Raw genomic sequence first — 21,931 nt, 5'->3', positions numbered from 1 at the left:
TGCCCAGAACTCTTTTGCTGTGGGGCTCATGGTCAGATGGACCTGGGCACGAGCAGGAGGTGAGGCAGCCCCAGCATCCCTTGCCTGAAACGCTCTTAGTGGCCACAGGCTCCTCAGGCTGCTCTTTTCTCTCTTCCATTGGCAGCTTTTCCATCTTTGGCAAGGAGTTAAGGGGCTTTGTCCAGGAATTATGATTTGCCATTCTTCCATGTTCTTTTTTCCCCATCATTTTGCTTTTTTTCTAGAGATGGGTCGTTTCTTATTTCATATCTTTAAGGTGATTTATGAAAGAAATGAGGATAAAATTGCCACAACCTCTTTCCATCTCTCCTGAAGTAGCTTTTGAACCTGTTGGACAATTTCTAAGAAATCTGACAGCTGGGCACAAGTCTCAGATTCATCAAGCTGTTGCACATTGAATTAAATGTCACACATTGAGAGAAACAGGAAAATCCCCTCATGAGACAGAGCCAGAGGAAGCCAGGCTTTTGTGGTTCCATAAAAACCTCCTGAGGCAGAGTTTGCTTTCCTGGGTGCTTTGGGGCAGTTTGCCATGGGTTTTCCCCTCCAGGCACCCACAGCTCATGGCCAATGCAGAGTGCCTGAGCTGTGACCCCAGTGAGTGGAGAGTTGGGTCCCAGAGCCAGCAATGCCACCCCATTGTCCCCGTGCTCCCAGCCATGGCTCAGAAGAGGGACACGTCTCCTTCCCTCCCAGGGCACTGACTGCCACAGGGAGTGGCTGGTTTTGGGTTTTTGGGAGCACCACTGATGCCCCCCGTCTTGGCTGCAGCTCTCCCAAGTGGGACTTTCTGCTGTTACTTTTCCCTGCACCATCTGGTGATTAATCTAACACCTTAAAATTAGCACTGGTGTTTCAAAGAGGTTTTGGGCTGGGTTGTTTTTTTTTTTTTATTTTTCATTTTTTATATTTTTATTTTTCATTGTTTCCTGCCTCACAGCACAACACACACGTGTGGGCCGTGTTCCTGTGACGCCAGAGCAGATTTGCCTGCATCAGCTGGAGGATGTGTTTCCTCTCCCAGCACAAAGTGCCACCTCTCTCCTTCATCCCAGTCAGTGACATCCTCCAGCTCAGCCTACGTGTGTCTGCACACGTGCTCATTAACTTTTACATCTTAATTGAGAGGGTGGCACACGTTTGAGCCCTAATAATGACATCCCTTCTGCTGAAGCAGTCTTTAATCTCCAGATGAAGCAGTGAGCCAAGGCAGCAGAGTGGGGCTGCTGGCACACCTGAGGATGGGAGCAGCCTGCCAAGAAAGGAGGTTTCAGGGTTTGATTTGAAACATGTGCCTGATGGTGCAGGGATGGAGGCAGCAGCAAGGGGAGGTGATGGAGGGCCAGCGAGTGAGGAGGAGGATTCAATGAGCAGGAGCTGTGTGTGAAGTCTCTTCCAGAGCTATTAAAAAGCATAAAAGCACAAATCTCCTTTTAATGTGGCCCTTTGGTACATCTCTGCATGCTGCTCCATGGGCCACCCCCACACATCTGCCTTTACCTCTTCCCAGCCTGGCTCATTAGTATGAACTGATGGGATTTATGGGCTGGGAGCTTCCTTTGCTGTTTGTCCTGGGAATATCACAGTTTAAATCTCTGGATATCCTTATAACAGAGATGAGGACTTTATGGTACCATATAGCTGCAATTTAAGTTACTTTAATAGGGTAAATTTATGGTCCAAAAGTTCCTCTTATCCTGACTTACAGCTGTGAGTCAGGGCTTCAGTGCTGGAGGATCAAAACATTCCTGAGAATGACGCTCGTGAGTAACATCAGTGGGTTTGGGAGCCCAACCTCTGTGCTTTGGAGGGGATCAGATCCTTGGATTTTGGAGGTGCCATTTAGAGAGGTTCAAAGGTTGAATGAGAAACATTGGTTTGACAGATGGAGTGCAATGTTTGTTGGTGGGGAGTCTTCAAGGACACCCTCTCTTGGCTGCCACACTGCAGGAGGTGGGAAGAAGCTGGGAAAAAGCAAACATAGACATAGAGAAATTATGTGCCATGCTTAGAGATGCTGCTGAGGAAAAAGGACGGGAAAAAAAAAAGAAAAAATAGGGGAAAACAGAGGGGGGAAGTAAACAAGAAATAGAAATAAAGATGAAAAAAGTGTTTAAAAAAAAAAAGAAGTCCTCCAAAAAGGAGCAGTAAATGTGCACTGCTAATTGACCAAAGCCCTGCCAAGCAAATCTTTTGTCAGATCATCTGCCCAAAATGAAAAGCCTGGACTCAGCAGCCCCGTTACCGGCGGTTCTGCCTACGAAGCAGGACGCGCAAAGCCCCGGTTCCCGCGGCTTTGTTACAGAGCCCTGGCCGGGCCGGCCCCCCCCCGGCCGCCCCTATATAGCGCCCTCTCCAATGGTCTGTCCACCGCAGCTCTGCTGGCTCCCGCACTTGCTCTGGGATAGCAGCCAGCAGAAAATGTCCCAATACTCAGGAAAAGTAAGTAACGACCCGACCCTTCCCTTTCAGCCTGGGGCTGGAGCATCCTCCGGGTGGAGGATGAGGATGAGGATGAGGATAACAGAGCCAGCAGTGGTGTGAGCGGTGATCCCGGGAGCAAATCTGGTGGCAGGGATGGGGAGGGTGTGGCAGAAGGAGCTGCGTTTCGGGAGCTGAATTTCCCGTTTAAACATTCCTGCTGGAAATATGTGTGAGTGAGCACGAGGCGGCGAGAAGTGTCATAAATGCAGGACGCGCTGCGTTCCCAGAAAAACAAATACGCTGCTTAGGAAAAAATGCCAGTGATGCTTTTGCTGGAAAGCAGCTAAAATAACCCAAACCACCCTGAAATGATGCATCTGCAAGAGATTCCCATGTGCTTGGAATGGCAATCCGGCCATGTCCCTGCTCCTCAATGCAGGCCCTTTCTCCTCCTCCCCCCAGATCACTTTCTACGAAGGCAGATGCTTCACAGGCAGGAAGCTGGACGTCTGTGGCAGCTGCAACAGCTTCCAGGACCAAGGTTTCCTCAACAGGGTCAACTCCATCTGTGTCCAGAGCGGGGCTTGGGTCTGCTTTGACCACCCTGACTTCCGAGGGCAGCAGTACATCCTGGAGCATGGAGAATATCCTGACTTCTACCGCTGGAACGGGCGCAGCGACCACCTGGGCTCCTGCCGCCCCATCGGCATGGTGAGTGGCATCTGCTGCTGCTGTTGGCTCTCCCAGCTGGAGCACCTCTGGGTATAGTTTATCCTGGTCACTGGAGCCAATTATGTGAAAATTGCCATAAAAATGTGTGTTCTTTGGGAGTAGGGTGTCCCATTGAGTTTCCTGGGTGGATTTGTCCCTGTTCAGAGCAGTCTGTGCAGTGAGGCAAAGTAGAAATTTTCCAAAGTATAAATTTTCCAAAGTATAAATCCATTTTGGTTTAAGTAGAATGTACATCTTTGAGTTAAGTATGTAGCTTGCTGTGTAGTCTGGCTAGCCTAGGCTCAGAGAAACTGCTTCAGAGAAAGACAGAGGTAAGGGGAGGGGAGACAAAGAGTGACAGAGAGACAGAGACTGCTGTGAGAGCAGGTCAACCTGACCTAGGAATTCTTTCTGATAAAGAAGAACTAGCAGCAAATGTGACACGAAATTCATAAAAATGAATATGTAAGAACCTATTGTGAATTTGTATGCACATGTATTTGAGAGGGGGATAAAAAGAGACCTGAAGTCCCCAGAAGTACACCTGTCATTTTAGGAGAACGATTCCCACACATGTCCAGCGCTGTAATAAGCACACCAGCTTTACAACTTTCACAAAAGTTGTAGAGTTTTGTTTATCTCCCCAAAACAGCAGGCCACAAAGCCAAGACAGTTTCCTGTATCCTCAGGCAGGAGGAAGATGCATCTTCTTCCTCTCACAGTGAAACACAGTGCCTTTAAGAGGATGAGGTTTTCCAGATGAGATGGCAAGGTCCTGCTGGTACCATGTGCTTTTCCTTTTAATGTCAGCTGCTGTGAGATATTCAAGGGGGAATTCAGAAGGAGATTCATTGCCCGAGGCAAGTTTGAGCTGCAGCTGCTCCATCTCCCCACGTACCCAAAGGGGGAGAGGGCAGCCCAAGGGCTTCCTAACCAGGCCACAGGGCTGCTCCTAGCAAATTTTAGTTGAATTCTCTGCTGTTGCAAAACCACCCTCCGACCCTGGTAATCCTAAACTAAACCCATTATTTTCCCTTCCCCTTATCAAGCTTTTAAAAGCACTGTCCAGAGGAAGGTTTTAAATGGGAAGATTAAAAAGTAGCAAAGAAAAATGAGTATGGGTTGGGCCTTCACATTGATTCTCGTACCACTGAGGGCCTCTGGGGCAATGATGAGCCCAGCTGGAGCTGCTGGGATTTCTCACTGGCCCTGAAACTGCTTTTGGCACAGCAGCAGATCTGTTTCAGGTCTGTAACATCATTCCCAAAGCACCTCCATGATCCATTTGTGGAGGGATGCTCTGGCCCAGGCCCTGGACCCTGGCCAGCACAAGGATGTGCTCCTCCTTTCCTGGCCCAAGATGTTCCTGTGAGGTGCCAGAGAGGGCCTGGAGGGGTTTGTGCAGTGCAGATTCCCTGAGGAATGTTTGCTCAGGCCCGGTGTCCGCCTGCCTGCTGAGGGTTTGGCATGGCAGCCCAGCTTCTCGTGTGCTGACGCTGTTTATTTGAAAAATGCCTTTAGGTATTCTTTGAATTTGGCTTAAAAATGTCCTTTGAGCTCTCTCTGTCCCACATAGCTCTGCCACAGGCTGCAGGGATGTCCCCACAGTCATTTGTGACACGTGACCATCGAGGGCTCACACAGCAATGATGATGCTGGGAAAGTTTCCTTTTCTCCCCCATTTTTATTTTCCTGAAAGAAAGGCACAACATCTTTCACGAGGAACAGCAGCTATTCATGATACTGGAGGCAATACAAGTGTGTTTAGGGGAATAATCCAACATATTTGTACACTCAGGATATGTTTCTTTTTTCCTGTTTGGGTGTGCAGAGTGTTGGGGCTGCAGCTGATGCTGCACTTGGGATGGAGGGGTTGTGGGTTTGTGGGGGGATCTGCAGATGGATGAGGGGCTGTGTGTCCCTGAGCACTGGCATCCTATGATGTGTTAGCATGGGCACAGCAGCACAGGAAGGTGCAGCTGGGCACAGGTTTGAGGGATTTTTGGCTGCTTTCATGGTTGGTGTGCTGGGAGGCAGCACAAGTTTGTGCGAGCTCTGTTCATGCTGGCACCAGTGGTCTTGCATTGCTTTTCACATTCCCTTTCAAAAGCACCCTTCTGTCTCCCTCTCTGTCTGATACAAGCCAGAGGAATGATTTGTTGTGCTGTTTGGGTGTTGCTGTTGACTCCAATCCCTTTGTCCCCAGCACGGCGAGCACTACAGGATCGAAATATTCGAGGGGAGCCATTTTAGGGGTCCCAGCCTGGAGCTGACAGAGGATTGCTCCTTCCTGCAGGGACAGGGCTGGGACAAGACCTGCATCAATGCCCTCAAAGTGTACGGCGATGGCGCGTAAGTAACTCCACACCAGCCACTGCCACTCCTGCCCCGGGCACTGCAGGGGCTGCAGACACCCCTCCCTCGTGGAAAACCCTCCCAGTGCTGGGGACACTTGGAGAAAGCCTAAAAATATTTGTCAAGCCTTTGGTTAAAGGTGAATGTTGGTCACTGCCCACTGTGAGCTGCATCAAAGGGGTGTGATTTCTGGAGGGTGGCAGCTAAGCACGAATTGCAAGAACTCTGAGACACCATTTTAAGGTGTATGAAACAAGCCTAAAACCATCTCCCCTTCCCCTTCCCCTTCCCCTTCCCCTTCCCCTTCCCCTTCCCCTTCCCCTTCCCCTTCCCCTTCCCTTCCCTTCCTCCCTCTTTCAATCCATGCTGAAGCTCTCAGGGAGCCTGGGCAGGATGTCAGTTTTGCCTTTTCTGTGACATTTGGTGGCAGTTTGTATTTTCTCAGTGGTGTTGGTCCTTTTTGTGGTTTTTTTCCTCTTCTTGTCAGACCGGCTGTTCTCTGTCTGTCTCCCCTTTCCTGTGTCTGACAATTGTGTTTTCACTGCAAGCCTGCTGAGGGCTGGGGAATGCCACAGCACCTTCCCAGAGCCAGGCAGAGGGAGGCCCTGGGGCAGAGGAGGGAGCACAGATTCCTTGTTCTTCACCTGTCCTGGATGTGTGCAGCTCACAGACACCTGGTGTCAGATGCTGGGCCCTTTGTGTCCATTTTTTCCCCTAAGAATAGAGAAAGGTTGTTGCCATCAAGATATCCTGACAGCAGCAAGTGCCCTGCAGGAGCCTTTCTGATCCAGCCAAGGCCTCTCCACTTTCAAAAATCCAATTAGGCAATGGCAGCTCATTAAGGAGCAGAGCTACCCAGTCCTGATGGGAGGAAATGGCTGGAGCCCCCCAGGGACCCTGTTAGTGCTGAGCATTTGAGTACCAACACCACAAGCCACAAGGGAGCCTCTGAGTACTCTGGCAAGAGCTTCAGGGCCAATTTACTGCTTGGGTCCCTGCAGCAGAGCCTGGAGCTTGGGAAATTGGGAAGCTGCCCGGAAACTTTCAAGCACTTGAATTTTTCAGATTGATTTTCCCCCTCAAAATACAGAAAAGGCCCAAGGCTTGCTCTCCCTCACATGAGAGTCTGGATTGTTAGGGTTAACATTACAGGACTTCTTAAGGTCTATGAGTAGTGAGAAAAATAGAAAAAAATAAAGCACGGAGAGGAGCATGGTCAGGAAACTTGCTGAGGTTTGTAGCATTACATTCAGATCCTGGGAAGAGCAGTGTTGGACATGCTTGGAAAGGTCTGTAAAGGCAATTAAAGGCAGGACAATGCAGAGGGACCTGCTGTCCTGGGCTGCAGGAGGATGGAGGGAAAGATGAGACACCACGGCAGAGAGGTGAGAGCAGGGATAAGAAGGGACCCTATAGCACCACTTTTCACCTCAGGATGGGAGAGAAAGGGACTCTATAGCACCACTTTTCTCCTTTGGATGGATCTTCTAAACCCAGGTGCCTCCAGAGGTGCTGCAGGTGCAGATGGTGCTGGGCATAACCTGGCAAAGCTGTCCCAGGACTCATCCTTGGATGTCTGGGGAGCAGAGGAGATGGGGTCAGTGGAGACAAAGGCAGTTTCAGCCACAGCATCCCTCTGTGATTTTCACCCTCAATTCCCACAACACGGCATCTGTTGGATACAGAAATATTTGTTTTCATTTCAAAACCCATGGATGGTGTCATGTGCTGATAAAAAGCTGCTGCCTGCGCTTTGTGGAGGTGGCTGTGCCCGCGGGAAGCAATGATGGATCATCTGGAAACATGGCAATGGAGACAAACATCAGCCTTTGGCACGGTGCATGGTGAGCCTGAGGGGGCCAGCACCTTCCCTGCTGCCTTTCTGGGGCAGGCAATTGCTGCCCCCACAGCCAGAAGGGTGATGGCAAAGCTGTTTAAGGCACGCTGGCAATGAATTGCTATATTGGAGCAGTTTTGAGGTGTCACCGCCCCCTCGGAAGCTGCTGCAGGTTTGTGGTGAACTCCAGTATCACAGATGGGATCATCTGATTTCAGATGAAGATGTGGGGTTCTTGTCCTCCTTTGTGCCTCAGCCACTCCACTGAGGACAGCCTGGAAACTGCAATTTTAAAAAGCTGAATTTGGTTTGCAGCCCAGGAGAGAATACCCCAAAAAGAGCTTTTCACACTACAGTGGAATAACTTGAAGGAATCAGACCAACCATTTATTCTACTGAACCATTCATGAGTGCTTGGTAGCTGTTCTGCAGTCAGGTTGTGAAATACAAAGCAGAACATGTACCCAAATGCTGCTGCCCAATGAACATCACATATTTCTCAACAAAGGTGATACCTGCCCATGGCACTGCTCAAGTCCTACATGGAGTTAAATAAGTGACTTTGAGCTCCACTGAAAGCTTCCTGCTTGGTTCAGGCTGATGCTACAGCATTCCCCTCCTCGTTTTTCAGTGTGAGCAGCCAGTGTTGGCTTATAGAGTTTGAGTTGGTTCCATGAGCATTTTATTCCCGTGTCCGCTGGGATGATGTGCTAATGAAACACAGCACTGAGCTATTTGAGGGCTGTGTGCTATGTGCCTGCATCAGCTCTCCCATGCTGGGCTTGAGGACAAGATCATCTCTTTCTTTTTTCTTTTCTGGGCTCCTGACTGACTTGATTTCCCCTCTCACTGATGGTCCCAGAGAACGTAAATTTCAGGCAATAAAGGAGCAGCTAAGTGAGCCATACAGTCCTTCACTCATCACCTTGCACTGCCAGCACACTTCACTCCCATCTTCCTGCTATTCCTTTTATTCCTTTGCTTTTTGGGTTTTTTCAGCCTTCCTTTAAGCAGAGGGACAAGTCAATGGGGGTTCTTATCACCACACCAGGTCACTCACTGCTTCTCTCTCCACCAAAGCCTGTCCCATTCCCTCCAGGTAATGGGGCAGACACATCAACCATGTGTTTGGACAGAAATCTTGGGAAAGACAAGACAGTGAGGGGCTGCTCTTCCCCCTGCTCTGTTCCCCAGGGTCCACCTGTTGTTGAAACATGTCTTAGAGCAGAAGAGCTGAAAAGAAAGAGGAAAAATTTATAAATTGTCATTAACTAAGCTGAGGACACTTTCTGTCACTGCACACTGGGATATGTGGTGGGGGAACACTACACTCACAGGTGAGCAGTGGGCAGCCTTCCCCACGTGCTGCAAAGGGAGCACCAAAGGAAAAGACTGGGGATGATTTTGTAATTCCAGTTTGGATATAAAATGGCTGCAACAAGTGCCAGAGAATGAGGTTTGTTTGCAGGAACCACATGTCAGCACAGGGCTCTGATACTGCAGGATGCTCTTTCCCAAAATCAAAGCACAATATTCCATGCTGGTGTCCACATGCTGGTCCTGCACAGGCTCTGGGAGAAGGGACAACCACAGTCCCACCCCATATCCTCTCAGAAACACAAAACAAATATGTCAAAGAACATGTAAGGTGCCTTGGGTAAATACCCCAAACTTTTCTTGTTTTGTTTTTTAAATAATGCCCGTGGATGGTTGCTTTTATAAACAATTTTTCCAAAGCCTCCAGCTTTTTTGCTTTGGGTTAGACAGATCTGAGTTCACCAGCTGTTGTCTGACCCTTAAGGCCCAGCAGTCTTTGACCCCTCCAGTTCTTGAAGAAGTTTCTCCCTGGAAATCCCACACACAGTAGGTCCCAACCCCAATGTCCCAGCTGAATTCCTGCAAAGACAGACCACAGAAACCAAATTATTTGGAGGATTGCATTTCTGCCTTGCTGTCATTGTTGAGCATATAAACAGGAAAAGCAGCTGAGATACTCATAAAATCTTTAAAAATACGGGGAAAAGAGGAAAGAGGCAGAGATGAACAGCTCAGTAATGTCAGGGTGGTAACCTGACCATAAAACTGTCAGAGCAATGGCAAAATTTGGTTAAGAAGCATGACAGACTCACATAGAGGACAGGGGTAACATTTGTGGCCACAGAAAGAGCATGTGAAGTGGAGAAAAGCAGCAAAATTGTCCTTCTTGACCATCAGAATTGCTCCTGACTTGACCTTCAGATGGAGAAAGACATGTCACAAGCCAGGGTGATGGAGAACGATGTAGCCAAGCCAGGTGAAGAAGTCAGGCATGCCAAAGTCACCAAGGTTATTGAATGTTGTATCCATTTGACTGCATTCCAAGGGAAAATTGTCATTAATTCTGGATGTAGAGATAAAGATGACCAAGCCAAGCCCTGCTCTCTGTTGGAAAGCATCAAAGACGCCATTAGGAATTATTAACAAAGAGAGAAATTACTAAATATGGTTCCCATTATAGTTAATGAACGAGTTCAAAGAGGCAAAATATCCATCAAGCATTTCATGTTTCTCCTTACAGTCCCTAAAAAAGGGACAGTTCCTAAAAAAGGGGTTTATGCAGGGGCTGAGGGGACTCATGTCCTTCTTTAGCTCTATGAATGCTATTAAATTGTTTCTGTTGCACATGGTGAAGCTCATGTGAGTGCGAAGCAGGGAGCCCTTGGGCCCGGGTTTTATTGCTGGTTAACCCAAAACATCTTCCAGAGGCAAGGTCCAGTTTGGCTTTGTGTGCCTGCCAGGCCACGCTGGGGGAGGCGCCCACAGCGAACTCCACGAGGAGCATTTCCATGTGCGGGGTGGGACTGGGAACCCGGCCCCGTGGTTGGCAGTGCAGCAGTGCCCGAATGCAGCCCCGGGAGCGGCCCCTGTGCAGGAGCAGGGTGCAGGGCCCCGGTGACCCCCGCTTTGTGCCCAGGTGGGTGCTGTACGAGGAGCCCAACTACCGGGGCCGCATGTACGTGGTGGAGCGCGGCGAGTTCGGCAGCTTCAGCGAGTGGCAGGCGCGCAGCGCCAGCGTCCAGTCCATCCGCAGAGTCGTCAACTACTTCTAGCTGGGCTGCCCCCCTGCCAGCCATGGCCTGCTGAGACTGAGCATCGCCCTCCTCCCCACCCACTGACCCCCGGAATAAATTGTTAAACACCAGCTGTTGGCTCTAAGCAGGTTTTTTTATGTAACTGGCATGAGTTTATAAGAGAAGAGGCTCGTAATCTTTCTAAGCTTGATTTACATCAAGCTGTGAGTTTGCTCTCTTGTTCTGCAGTGGTTTATGAGGAGGGGCCAGAACTGGTGGTGACACACAGATCTAGGAACTTGCCCACCCTTGTGGTTGTGGTCTGGCACATGTTCCCTCTGCCCCGACAAGGGCCACCATGTGATGGCCCCAGCTGACCCCTGGTGCCTGGAGGGGGCACGTGGATGCACACATGGGTGGGGAGCACAGACTCTGAGCCACTGGGAGCCATGTGAGGACACATGTGAGGATCACAGCAGGAGCTGGGTGACTTGTGAGGTCTGTCTGAGCAGGGCATGCTGGTCTTTGTAAAAAGGTGAAAGCCACCATTCATCCTGAGTTATTTTAACTTTAGATCAGCATGCATTAAAAATATATATTAAAAAAAACCCAAGCCTGAAGGCACAAAACCTGAGCAACCTTCTTTTTGTTCCCAACCCTTCATGATAATGACATTTTGAGGGATCAGCAGCAGGGGATAACAGCCACTGCCCTGTCATTTATTTCACAACCCTCTTCCCGTCTTTCTGCCCCTTCAGTGCTCCTGGTCCATCCCAGTTGTTTCAGTGCCCCCAAATCCCATTCCATGGTTGGCAACTGGGATGGGAACCACTCTGCCCCTTCACGTATGGACTGTCCATGGCTAAAGGGCAGCCTGGGCTTCTCCTGGCATGCAGCCCCAATCGTGCAGTAGCCTCCTTCCTGTAAAATCATAATCTGTGTTCAGCATTAGCTAGGGTGTTTCTGGCTATTTCAGAAAGGGGTAATTTCATTCTCTTCACTCTGTTACTCTATTAGCTGTTAAGCCTTGGCTGTCTGATAGATCCTGACAGGCATGGTGCCGGCAGAGCTGCAAAGCTCTGTGCTAATCCAGTGGGAAGGCTGCTGATCTAACCCCAGCCCCAGCCCTCTGAAGGGACATGAGTGAGGCTGACAGCTCCCCAGCACGCTGGAGCGTGAGCTGTGTGCGCCCTCAGGGCTGCTCTGCTTTGCAGGTCTGCCCTGGGAATCTGCCCTTCCCTGAGCGATGGGGAGGAGCAGGGCTGTGCTCTGTGCCTGGGGCTGCTGGGTCCCTGCTGCATCCCAGCCTGGCACTGGACCTGCCTGCCATTCCACCAACTCACACTCAGCCACCTGGATCCTGGCTCCCTGTGGCTCTCTGTGGGATCTCAGCACCTCAGGACTGATGTGCAGAGTGGCCGAGACCACCCTTGGGGGGCTCGGGAGTCCTGGAATGTTGCCAGAAGTGTCTGGTGGCTGGACTTTGATCCTGCACGGGAGACGACACCTGTATGAGGATGGGAGGATTTCACTGGGTAAATGGTGAAGGGATAAGTTAATTAGAGAGTGAAACACAGGGTTTAGGATTTCTGTACAGGGGGGTCTGGAGAAGTAAGATGGAGGAATTGGGGCGTGTCCTGTCCTTCTTCTTCTTCTTCTTAGCCTCCATCTTCTGTGGTGGTGGTGGCACTTTGGGATTGGTTCTTACTAAAAGTGCACTGGTTAATAAGGGTAAAAGGTATTGGGGAAAATTGATAAATATTGTATACGTAGTTTTGAGTATAAAGATAGGTGACCACCCCGGGGGCTCTCAGTGTGCTCATGGCTGGCTGCTGTGCAGACCTCTGTCGGGCCAAGAGAAAATCTTTTAGATAAACAATTAATAAACACCGAGACTGAGAGAAGACCTGAAGCCTCTTCTCGTCCTTTGGAGCACGGGCTGCCCAAGGCCACCCCGGGCCTTTCCAGGCCATAAAACAGCCGAGAAACCGGCAGCTCTCCACCAGTACCAGGACTGGGGTCACTGGTAACAACTGGGCCTGAGTGAGGACATGTGCTGGCCCATGATGAAGTGACACTGTTGGTGGAGTTGCATCGATTGAGATTTGCCCCAGCTGCACACATGCTGGATATGTGTTATGAGGGGGTATGGAAATGCAAAAAAAATTCCACCTTGTGAATTTAACAGCAGTTTGGGTTAAGGCAGTTTGGTCTGCCTTAGCAGTGACACAGACAATCATGTCCTCTTGTAGACAGCCTGTTGTCTGGATGTATCCTCCATGAAAATCATCACAGCAGCACTTACACTTACACCAGCTCAGCTCTGGACTTCAGTGACCATCCAGAGCTGAGTCCTGGGTGGCTTGTGGTGACATGATCCATTAGAGCTGTAAAAATATTTAAGATCTTTAATGGGTTGCAAGGTATTTCTGTGTCAGAGAAGGCAGGGAAATGATTCATTCATTGAGTGGGATGCACAAATGTACAACTCGTGCATCAACTCTTGCGTATTTCATTTTCTTTTAATTAGATGCAGCTTATGAAAGATTTTAGGAGTCCTTCCAGGATTAGCATTGCTCTTGCCTCATGAAGGCTGTAATCGGCTCCTGAGCAAAATGCACTCTATTAAAAGTTAATATTCAGTCATATGCAGTGCTCTCTGTTGTGACCTCCTGGACATTAATCTGTTAAAAAAAACCCCCAAAGCGGTCCCAGAGAAAGACAAGCATCGAATTGTGATGAGCTTTAAAGGAGGCTTTTCATTCATCTGAAACACATTCAATGTCACAGTGCAGCATGAAGGGTAAAGAAACAAACGCTTTAAAATATGCAATAACTGGAGTCCCAGATGCTCCAAGTATTTGGGGGACAAAAGAAAAGAAAACAGAGAACAACCATCTACCCACATTCCCCTGGGAAGAAGAGCATAAGCCCAGACACCCCCACATCTGGGTTTGTCAACACTCAGTGCACACAGCCAGGGGAGGTGACTGTCCCACTGGTGTTGGGGTCAGAGCTGTGACATCACAGACACTCTGCTCTGTGGCTCCCAGTGGTCAGTGGCTGAACTCCCCTGCGCGCAGAGCAGCTTCAGAGGGACCCATCCTCACATCCCTGCCCGTCCCCAGTGGGAGCGTGGGCCTGTGCACGTACACACAGCTGTACAGGCTGACTCCAGCATCCAGGCACTCTGTGCAAGCCCACTTCATCTATACACTTCAAACTAATTATTTGTTTATATGCTCTAGTAGATTAATATTTGCTGCTTAAATTGTGGGAGTATACTTAGGATCCCAGTCCTGGGCTGAGCCATGCCTTGTGCTAGGAGTTAAAAGCACAAAAAACACAGTCTGTTAATCTGTGCTGTTGTGTGGAACCCTGTTTGTAACCAGCGAGCGTTTAGCTACCTATAGCACATTTTACACAAGTCTGTAATATGCCTACAGAGTAAACACTCATCATTTATTGACATCTGATATCCCATTTATGAGCACATTCCCAATGCAAAAAGCTGGTCCCATGTGAAGGCTATTAAAAAAAATTCCTCTGTGTGCACAAGCCTAATCTCGCTCAAAACTGGCAGCAGGGAGTTGAATTCCATCTATTTTTTGCTTACTTGAAACCTAAGTAGGGTGGCCATGGGCCCAATCCAAACAGTGATGCTGCAGGAACATGCATTGCGTTGGCAGTGGGGGGACGTGGCTCTCGTTCTCTTCCTTTTCCCTCCCCCTTCCTTGCTAAATCTGCACTTGTTCAAAGGACAGAACGTACAGATCCCATATGCTCGCTGGTGGCTTGTTGGTGCTTTTTTCCCCTAAAAAAAAAAAAAAAAAAAAAAAGTGGTTATTGACATTGCTCTAGTATGAAATGATTTGTGAATTTATAGAGTATAAAATATAAACGACAGAAATGCCAGCTCGATGTGAAGTGGATGTGAGATTGTGCAGCAGAGGTTTGAGCTGCACGTCGTTAAACTGTATGGCTGAATGAGCTCTGCTGGTGAACAGAGCAGGCAAGCAATGGATTAAGGAAATTGGAAACTGTTCCACAAAATGCTGAAGATGAAACAAAGATTCAAAGTGAACAAAAGGGACAAGTTATTAATTACAAGAGAGAGAACCAAATGAAATCAGCTCCATCTGGAAAACCAGGAAAACCCTAATAATAATCAGCGTTACTGTGCTTGGCTAAGCTGCTGCAGTGTAATATTCAGAATAACTTTGAATTACATCTGGCCCCAAAGCAAATAGCTCCTGCCAGAATGCCTGCACACACGAACATCCTTTCTCTGTAGCTGGATAATGTGCAAATGTGATGGAATATCTCTTTCAAATGAATCCTTGGAAGATATCTGAGGAGCTGCAGTGCTTTTGCCTTGCTGTACTACTTGGCACATGCACATATGTGAAGGTAAGGAGGAAGCTGCCTACTGATGCACTGTTGGCATGTGTGATGTTGTCATGTTCAAATCAATCTCTCCTCACTGCTTAGAGGCAAAAGGGCTGCACAGCCACCACCTCCCCTGTGGAATCAAAGAGATGTTATCCTGCTATTGAGGCTGCCCCACGCTCACACCTTCCTGGGCTTTTTTCTCTCCTCCTCCAGAGACACCTCTCTGGACCTGGTAGAAATGAATTCACTCCTTGGTGTCTGCTAGAGCTGTTTTATTACTTCTTTAAGTAGGAAGTCTGGCTCAACAGTGACCTCTTTGACTGAGTGCAGAAAGGAAACGAAGAGCTTCAAAAGGTCTCTCTGAAGTCTGGCACCAGGAGGAGAGCCCTGGTCATTGTTAAAGCCTAAGCAATGGCAGGGTAAAAATGTAGAGAGAACAGAGTAACTGGGCTCTGGAAGAGGTTGGCATGAGAGGTTGGGGGGCCTTCTTCCCTGGAGATATTTAAAATCTCTTTGGACACAGTCCTGAATAATGTGCACCAGGGGACCCTGCTTGAGCAGGAAGGTTGGAGCAGATGAGCTCCAGTGATTCCTTCCAACCTCACCCATTCTGTGATTCTATAATACTTGGGACCATTGACAGATATTCTGGCTCCCGTGCTACATCTAGTTTGGTTTTCACTTTCTTTTCTTTACACATTTTCTTCAATGTTGTATTGAAGTCAAGGGAAAATTAACTTGAGTGAAAACACATTTGGCCTTGAAATTTTTACTATCCATGGGCTCAAACCCTTGTCCAGGAGTAAATCTGATAAACTTAACAAGACCTGAACCAGATAATATCTGCGTAATCTGGTCAGCATCATCAACATTGCAAATGATGATTTGTTTGGGGTTTTAATTTTAAATAATCTGGTTTATTGGAGAGGTTAAGCACAGTTAAATCAACCTTCAGTGGCTGAGGCTCATGTAGCCTTTTTTCTTCCAAGAGTCACCCTTCAGTCAGCAGAGGAGGTGCAATAACATCCCACACAATTTGAGCTATTCCCACATTTACTGGTGGCTGTGTGGCAGAAACCAAACACACATGGAAAAGAGTGGAAAAGGACAGAAATAAAACAAATATTAATTTTCCATGGAGCACTGAAGAAAGAGCAAGTAGTGTACCAGGTTTTCCATGGGCAGCTGACCATCTTTACATGAGGCAGAATGAGACAGTTTGTAATCAAGTCAAGCTGTCCTGGTTTAAGCATGTGAACATATGGAGGAATGTACCAGTGTGTTCAGTCAAATTGTCTGTGAAGTAAACATGAAATGGTACAGAAATTGTTAATGTAAATTCCTGCTTTGAATATGATGATCTCTAGTGGATTGCAGTAAATCCACATGTCCTGCAGGCATTTGCACCTGCACTCACACAGTCCAAAAAGCACTGAATGCTGCCTCTCAGTCAGAATGGTTTTATGTGCTCCTGCTAGGGAGTTTGGGATGGTGAAGAATCAGTCCCTGCTATTCCATGGAAAAAAATGCAATTTAAAAAATATTTTGTTAACTCATTGCAGCAGTTCTGGTATGCTGCCAGACAGTTTGTTTAGCCTGACATAAACTAAGCTCTTTTCTCATGTAAGTATTTATTGGTGGCCACCAGTGCTGCTCATCATCTGTGATGGGGTAAGTGAGCAGTGCAACTCCTTCCCTGCAAGACACCACAGCAGGCAAGGCTCATGGTCAGCACAGGTTTGTTCATGTTTTGGGAGAGGTGCTTTTAAGCTTTGACTTGTCTGCCCTGTGACTGTGGTGGTGAGGAGGTGGGTGAATGATCCTGACTCACAGATGGGCAAAACTCTGTGGTTTCAGCTGACCTTACCCTTGCTTTTTTTTGGTGGTTTTTTTTTTTTTTTTTTTTTTTTTTTTTTTTTTTGTGCTGCTGGAAACCAAGAGCTTAGAGAGAAATAGCAAAAGACTGTTCATGGGACAGACCTCTTCCTTGCATGCTTTGCTGAAGGTGGCCACCACTAAAACCAGTCCCTTACCCAGTGCTACAGAATCCATAAGGCACCTGCACACAACTGAGCCCTGTCTGACACAGAAACACCCAACATTGTGAGCCTCCTTTAGTTCTGCAGGGCAGGCTGTACAGAAATCCTGCTCTTAAATCAAGTTTTCAGGAAGACAAAGCACAGTGTGGGCCACTCCACACACAGAGCTGACCTGCTAAACTCTGTGAGGGCAACAGCTGCTCCAGCAATGTAAGTGGGAATCAAAACTGCTGAGATTTGCAAAATTTTGTGTGGTTGTCTTTGGTTTTCTTGGCTGGTAATGCAAGAAGAAAACAATAACATTTGAGTCATATGAACCAATAATAATAGTAATAATAATAATAATAATAATAATAATAATAATAATAATAATAGGATTTCAAAGGTTTTATTTAGTGTGAGTCTTCCTGTTATTGACTCGCCCTTCGAAATGATTCTTCTGAAAATAATAGAGCCTCTTTTTTTTCACTGAGGGTTGGGGCCAGATTAATTTGTCCTCTCCCTTCTAAAAAGAGAGGAAAAAACCCAGGCAAACACCATTTTGACTTCTGGAATTTATCATTTGTGTTCAGATCTCTCTATAGAGTTGACAATCAGCCTTTCAAAGGTTTCAGACTTCTCTTCTTAGAACTTATTAATAAATTATATTTAACAGTCATCTTCTTTGACAATTAAACATTACACACCAGAACCAAGGACTTCCACAACACTGGAAATACTTCTGCTTATACTGAATTATTCTTCTTTTCAGCTGCATTAGACAATACAGGTTTGGAAACACACACAAAAAAAAACTCTGGTAGGAATCCAAAATTTCTGTAACAACCCCCCAGGCCTGGGATTTGTCTAATAGTTTGCTATTAAAGGGTTCTTTGCCTGGAAAGAAGTACCAGACAGAGTTTCCCTTGTTCTAGTTCTTTGTTTATTTTTTTTCCTTTTTCTTTTTCTTTTAATTTGGTATTTGACTGCTCAGCACAAACTTGCTGTCAAGATGATGGAAGCTCCAGGGGGGGACAGAGGTTACCAGCTTCTCAAAGCTTGCACTGATTTATTTCAGGAGTTTTTCCTTCCCCAACCTCCCAAGTAAGACAGAATAACAAAAGTATGAATAATAGTAACAACAACAACAATAATAAAAACATTCTAATCAGTGATTTTTCCATTAAGGTTCAAATCCCCCCTTGAAAGACCCAGCAGAGCATTTTAGCTCGTATGGAAAGGACCCAAAAGTGTGTCAGGAGTTGTCACTGGCAGCCCTTTGCTGTTCCTGCCTTCTGCTGGGTGCAGCAGTGCCGGGGACGCTCTGATTTCCCGGCAGCACTGGGTGATTACCCGGCACTGAAGGCACTCAGTGCAATTAGTGGGAATTAGGGCAGGCCCAGAGCTGTGCCTTGGCTCCTGCAGCCTGTCCCAGAGGGACACCGGCTGCTTTAGGAGCCTGGTGCAGGACTGGCTCATCAAGCAAGCCAGAGAGTTCAATCACATTTATTTAGCATGGCTGCACCAATTTAGCGCAGCTGAATAGCTGGCCCACAGCGTGCACATGTTCCTAGATGGTTAAAAGTCACTCTTCACATTTCCCTTCCTGTTCATGTGCTCCAAGGCTGCATATTTCAGTAGTGCCTCTGGAAAGTAGCTATTGTTTTTATCTTTTCAGTGGTTTAGTTGTGAAATTCATGCTTGGAGAAGGGGTGGAGGAAATTCCCAAAACAGCCGACCGAGGTAAATAGCATTTCCTCTGTCCTAATTCTTTTCTTCTGTCACTTCTGTGCCTTTGCAGCTCCCTGAGAATCCATCTCCATGCCTTAAACATCAGATATTTGCTGACACCCTTGTAGAGTGCTGATCAGATGAAAACAGTATGTCAGATTTAAGGCTGGAATTGAGTCAAGGCCATTTGTCTAATAAGCTTCTCTTTTTCTTCACCAACACAAAAAATCAGAGTAGAAAGCACCTTCCTCATTAACAAAGAGTAATGGACACCAAAGCAAATTTAGAGTGGAGAGAGGAAAAGTATATTCCCTAAGTTAATAACCTTAGCTAATGCAACTGATTTGACTTAATTGAAGTCAGTTGTAGAACTGGGCTCTGAGTCTTTCCCTCACTGCATGGCTCAGCCTAGCAGGGAACCCAAGGGTTAACAGCACAACTGCTGGTCCTCTTAGAATATATCTCTATCACCATGAGTAATGCATATTTTGAGCAATTGCATCCAAAATGAACAGATCTGTGAGAGGAGATGGATTCCTCACAGAGCAGAACAGGAAGAGCCCTCAGCTGCCTTCCAAAAGCAGGGGATGGTTATTTCCTAGGTCCTAGTGCCTTTCCCAGTGTATCCCAGGCTCAAACACCTAATCAGCATGATTATCATCACACAAATGCTGCCAGAGAGTCTGATTTGTACAGTCATTTCTTTGCTAAATGAATAACCTTTCCAAAACCCCGTGATGCTGGAGCCTCTGCCATAATTCTGCATTTTGGATGGCTTTTTCTGCCTGCTTGGGGTTTGGCGCTTGTGTAAAGAGGTGTAATGAGAAAAGTTACTCACAGGAGAGTGTAAGATAAAGCAGGCAGCTCAGCCTGATTGAACCAAGGCCTCATCCTCCTGGGGCTGAAGCCTGGCCATGGGGTGAGCAGATGCAGCAGCTCCTATTGCTATTTCAGGGGGAACTGATCTGCTTAGAACAGGGGAGGGATTTTATTCTGGGTGAGCAGATGTTTTGCTGAAGTGGTGTGAGCAGCAGGGAGCTGTGCTGGGTCTGTGTATTTCTTTGTCCTTGGATCTCAGTGGGTGCATTGCTGCTGCCTTGAGACAGTTTCCTTTGTTGCCGTGATCAAGGGTAAATTCTGTGTGAGCCCACCCTGCCTCAGACCCCCAGAAGGTCCCTGCTGGTGTGACAACAGCCCAGGCTCGGATTTATGGGGGTATCTCAGAAGCAGCTTTCCAAAGCACCCCTTTGGGAGCAGTGGACAACTAACAACCCGTGGGTGACTTGGCTGAGCCTCCTGGCCTTGGTTTCCTAGCACAGGCTCTCCTTGTCCCTCTTTGGAGGTGGAATGGGGGAGCCCAGCTGCCCTACAGCTCCAGAACCAGGGCTGAGCCCCAGGGCACTCTGGTGCTTTTTGTTCACCCTTTCCCAGAGCTCCACCTCTGCTGCTGGGGCTTCACAAGCCATGTGTAAGTGCCTGTGACTTTTCTCCATGCCAATTTATTCTTGGATGCCACCAGAATGTAGCACCAAGCCCTCTAAGGAGCCCAGGGCCCTCTCTCTCTCTCCCTTTACGGCCTTAATTCTTGGCTTCTTCTCTGAGTCACAAAACGTCCCTTTCCCTGCAGCCAACTCACTGCTCTTTCTCCTGTTTCTTCTCCATTTCTCTCTCTCTTTCTCTTAAATAGTTGGCAGGAGGCCCTTTCTTTCCTAACTTCCAGTCATTTTTGCCAGGTGACCCTGTGAGTAATCTCCCCCAACAAATAAGGGAAGGCCCAGTTAAACGACCACTTCTGGCAGGAAGAATATTCCTCTTTTGAACCCCCTCATTATTCTCTCCAGTGGGTCTCTCAGGCAAACAACACAAAATCCGGATCACCCGCATCCCCAGACCAGACACAGCTCTGTGGCACACGCACGTGGTTCTTATTTCCCCCCCAGAGAATGGCTCTGGGAAGGAGTTAACCTCTTGAGGCCAGGAAAAAGGCAGCAGAAGATGTAATACCTCCAGTGATTCACACACAATATTCCATAAAGTGGCACGGCAATTGCCTTTATTTTCCAGAGTCACGCACAACCATTATTTTTATTTTTTTTTGTCAAGTTTAACCCAACAGACATTTTAAATGTCACGGTTTATACCCTCGATGAATTTCACTTGTGAGTGTTGTTGCTAAGACAGACCATATTGTGGCATCAATGTTTAATCAGGCCATTCCCTCAAACTCAACAGGGAGTTCTGCCTGAGATCTGGTGGTATAAATCATGAAGTTCTGCTGTTAGCAATTTTTATTACTCACTTTATGCCTCTTTGTGAAAATGAAGGGAAGATAAAAGGAGAGGGAGGGAGTTTAACTGAAAAATGAAATATTACAACCTTTCTGATGAAATCTGTCTACTTTACATCTGTGAAAGTGCAGCATCAGCCCCCCTTGGAATTCAGTTTGTTTCTCCTCCCAGTGCTTAGATGCCTGAGTTTGGTACTCCTGACACTTGCTCAGTGAGGAGCTGGATGCTTGAGCCCAAAGTCTGGTGCTGGGCCACATGTGAGTTGGGGTATCAGCAGATTGCTCCTTCACCATCACCTTTCTGACCATGTCATGCCAGTATCTGCTCCATTTTCCAGGACAAAGAACACTCCCAGAATCTCCCAGCCCCACCTAACCCTTTGTTCTGGACGTGGTTCAAGTCTGCACAGACTGTATCAGTGCATTGTTTTCGTGGGCAGCTGGAAAACCTCAGGAATGAATGGAAACAGACGGTTACAGACCAGCTAAATTGCAATCTCTCCTCTCAGCAAGAGAGGACTCCAGTTAGGGTGCCTTTCCAAAACAAGAGTGAAGGGATGAACACTACTGAGAACTCAGGGGGGACATAAAAAGGAGAGCAGACACAAAGAAAGATTTATTCACCAGGAGATGTGTGGGTTATTACTGAGGAGTGAGGTGACATCCTGACACCTGATCTGTAATGCTGGCATCAGTGTGTGGCATCAGGCTTCCTTTATGTCCCCCCTCAATACAACATCAGCCACTCTCTGCGTTTTGCACTTGGATTGTGCCATTGATTTCCATGGGATTTTGCCAGGCACTGGCACTCTGGGCCCAATGATGCTGCTGCTGTCCCAGTTCTATTCAGCCCAAGAGGAACATGAGAGACAGACTGCACCCACTGGTGAGCCCAAACTCACACAAACAGAGGTGGAAGTTGTAACAGCACAGCTTCCCTGAGCAAACCTGTGTTAGATCAGGCAGAAGTAAAATCCAGTCCTAAGGGTGAGAGTATGTGAGAAGGAAAAGCCACGTATCTTGTGAGAGGAGAAATGCACAAAAAGAAAAAGAAGTGCCAAAAAAGAATAGGTGCATAATGGGAATATTTTCTCTGCAAATCCAA

General features: G+C 47.5%; 1 protein-coding gene across 1 annotated transcript; it reads left to right on the top strand.

Moving 5' to 3' along the window:
- Window positions 1-2,439: 2,439 nt before the first annotated feature.
- Window positions 2,440-10,437, top strand: CRYGN (crystallin gamma N). Its single transcript, XM_058034883.1, has 4 exons — window positions 2,440-2,463; window positions 2,908-3,156; window positions 5,363-5,508; window positions 10,302-10,437. Exons 1-4 carry the CDS (start codon window positions 2,443-2,445, stop codon window positions 10,435-10,437), a joined length of 552 nt encoding a protein of 183 aa, XP_057890866.1. The 5' UTR covers window positions 2,440-2,442.
- The last annotated feature ends 11,494 nt before the right edge of the window (window positions 10,438-21,931 follow it).

This window comes from Melospiza georgiana, chromosome 1 (genome assembly GCF_028018845.1).
Source record: "Melospiza georgiana isolate bMelGeo1 chromosome 1, bMelGeo1.pri, whole genome shotgun sequence".
Lineage (NCBI taxonomy): Eukaryota > Metazoa > Chordata > Aves > Passeriformes > Passerellidae > Melospiza > Melospiza georgiana.
This window is presented reverse-complemented; position numbering and strand designations above follow the sequence as displayed.

What these genes read in the sequence shown, in the direction of transcription:
- CRYGN (XM_058034883.1), top strand. Translation starts at nt 2,443, where the DNA reads ATGTCCCAATACTCAGGAAAA. An exon ending in TGTCCCAATACTCAGGAAAA is followed by an intron (nt 2,464 to 2,907) that starts GTAAGTAACGAC and finishes TCCTCCCCCCAG; the next exon opens with ATCACTTTCTACGAAGGCAG. An exon ending in AAAGTGTACGGCGATGGCGC is followed by an intron (nt 5,509 to 10,301) that starts GTAAGTAACTCC and finishes CTTTGTGCCCAG; the next exon opens with GTGGGTGCTGTACGAGGAGC.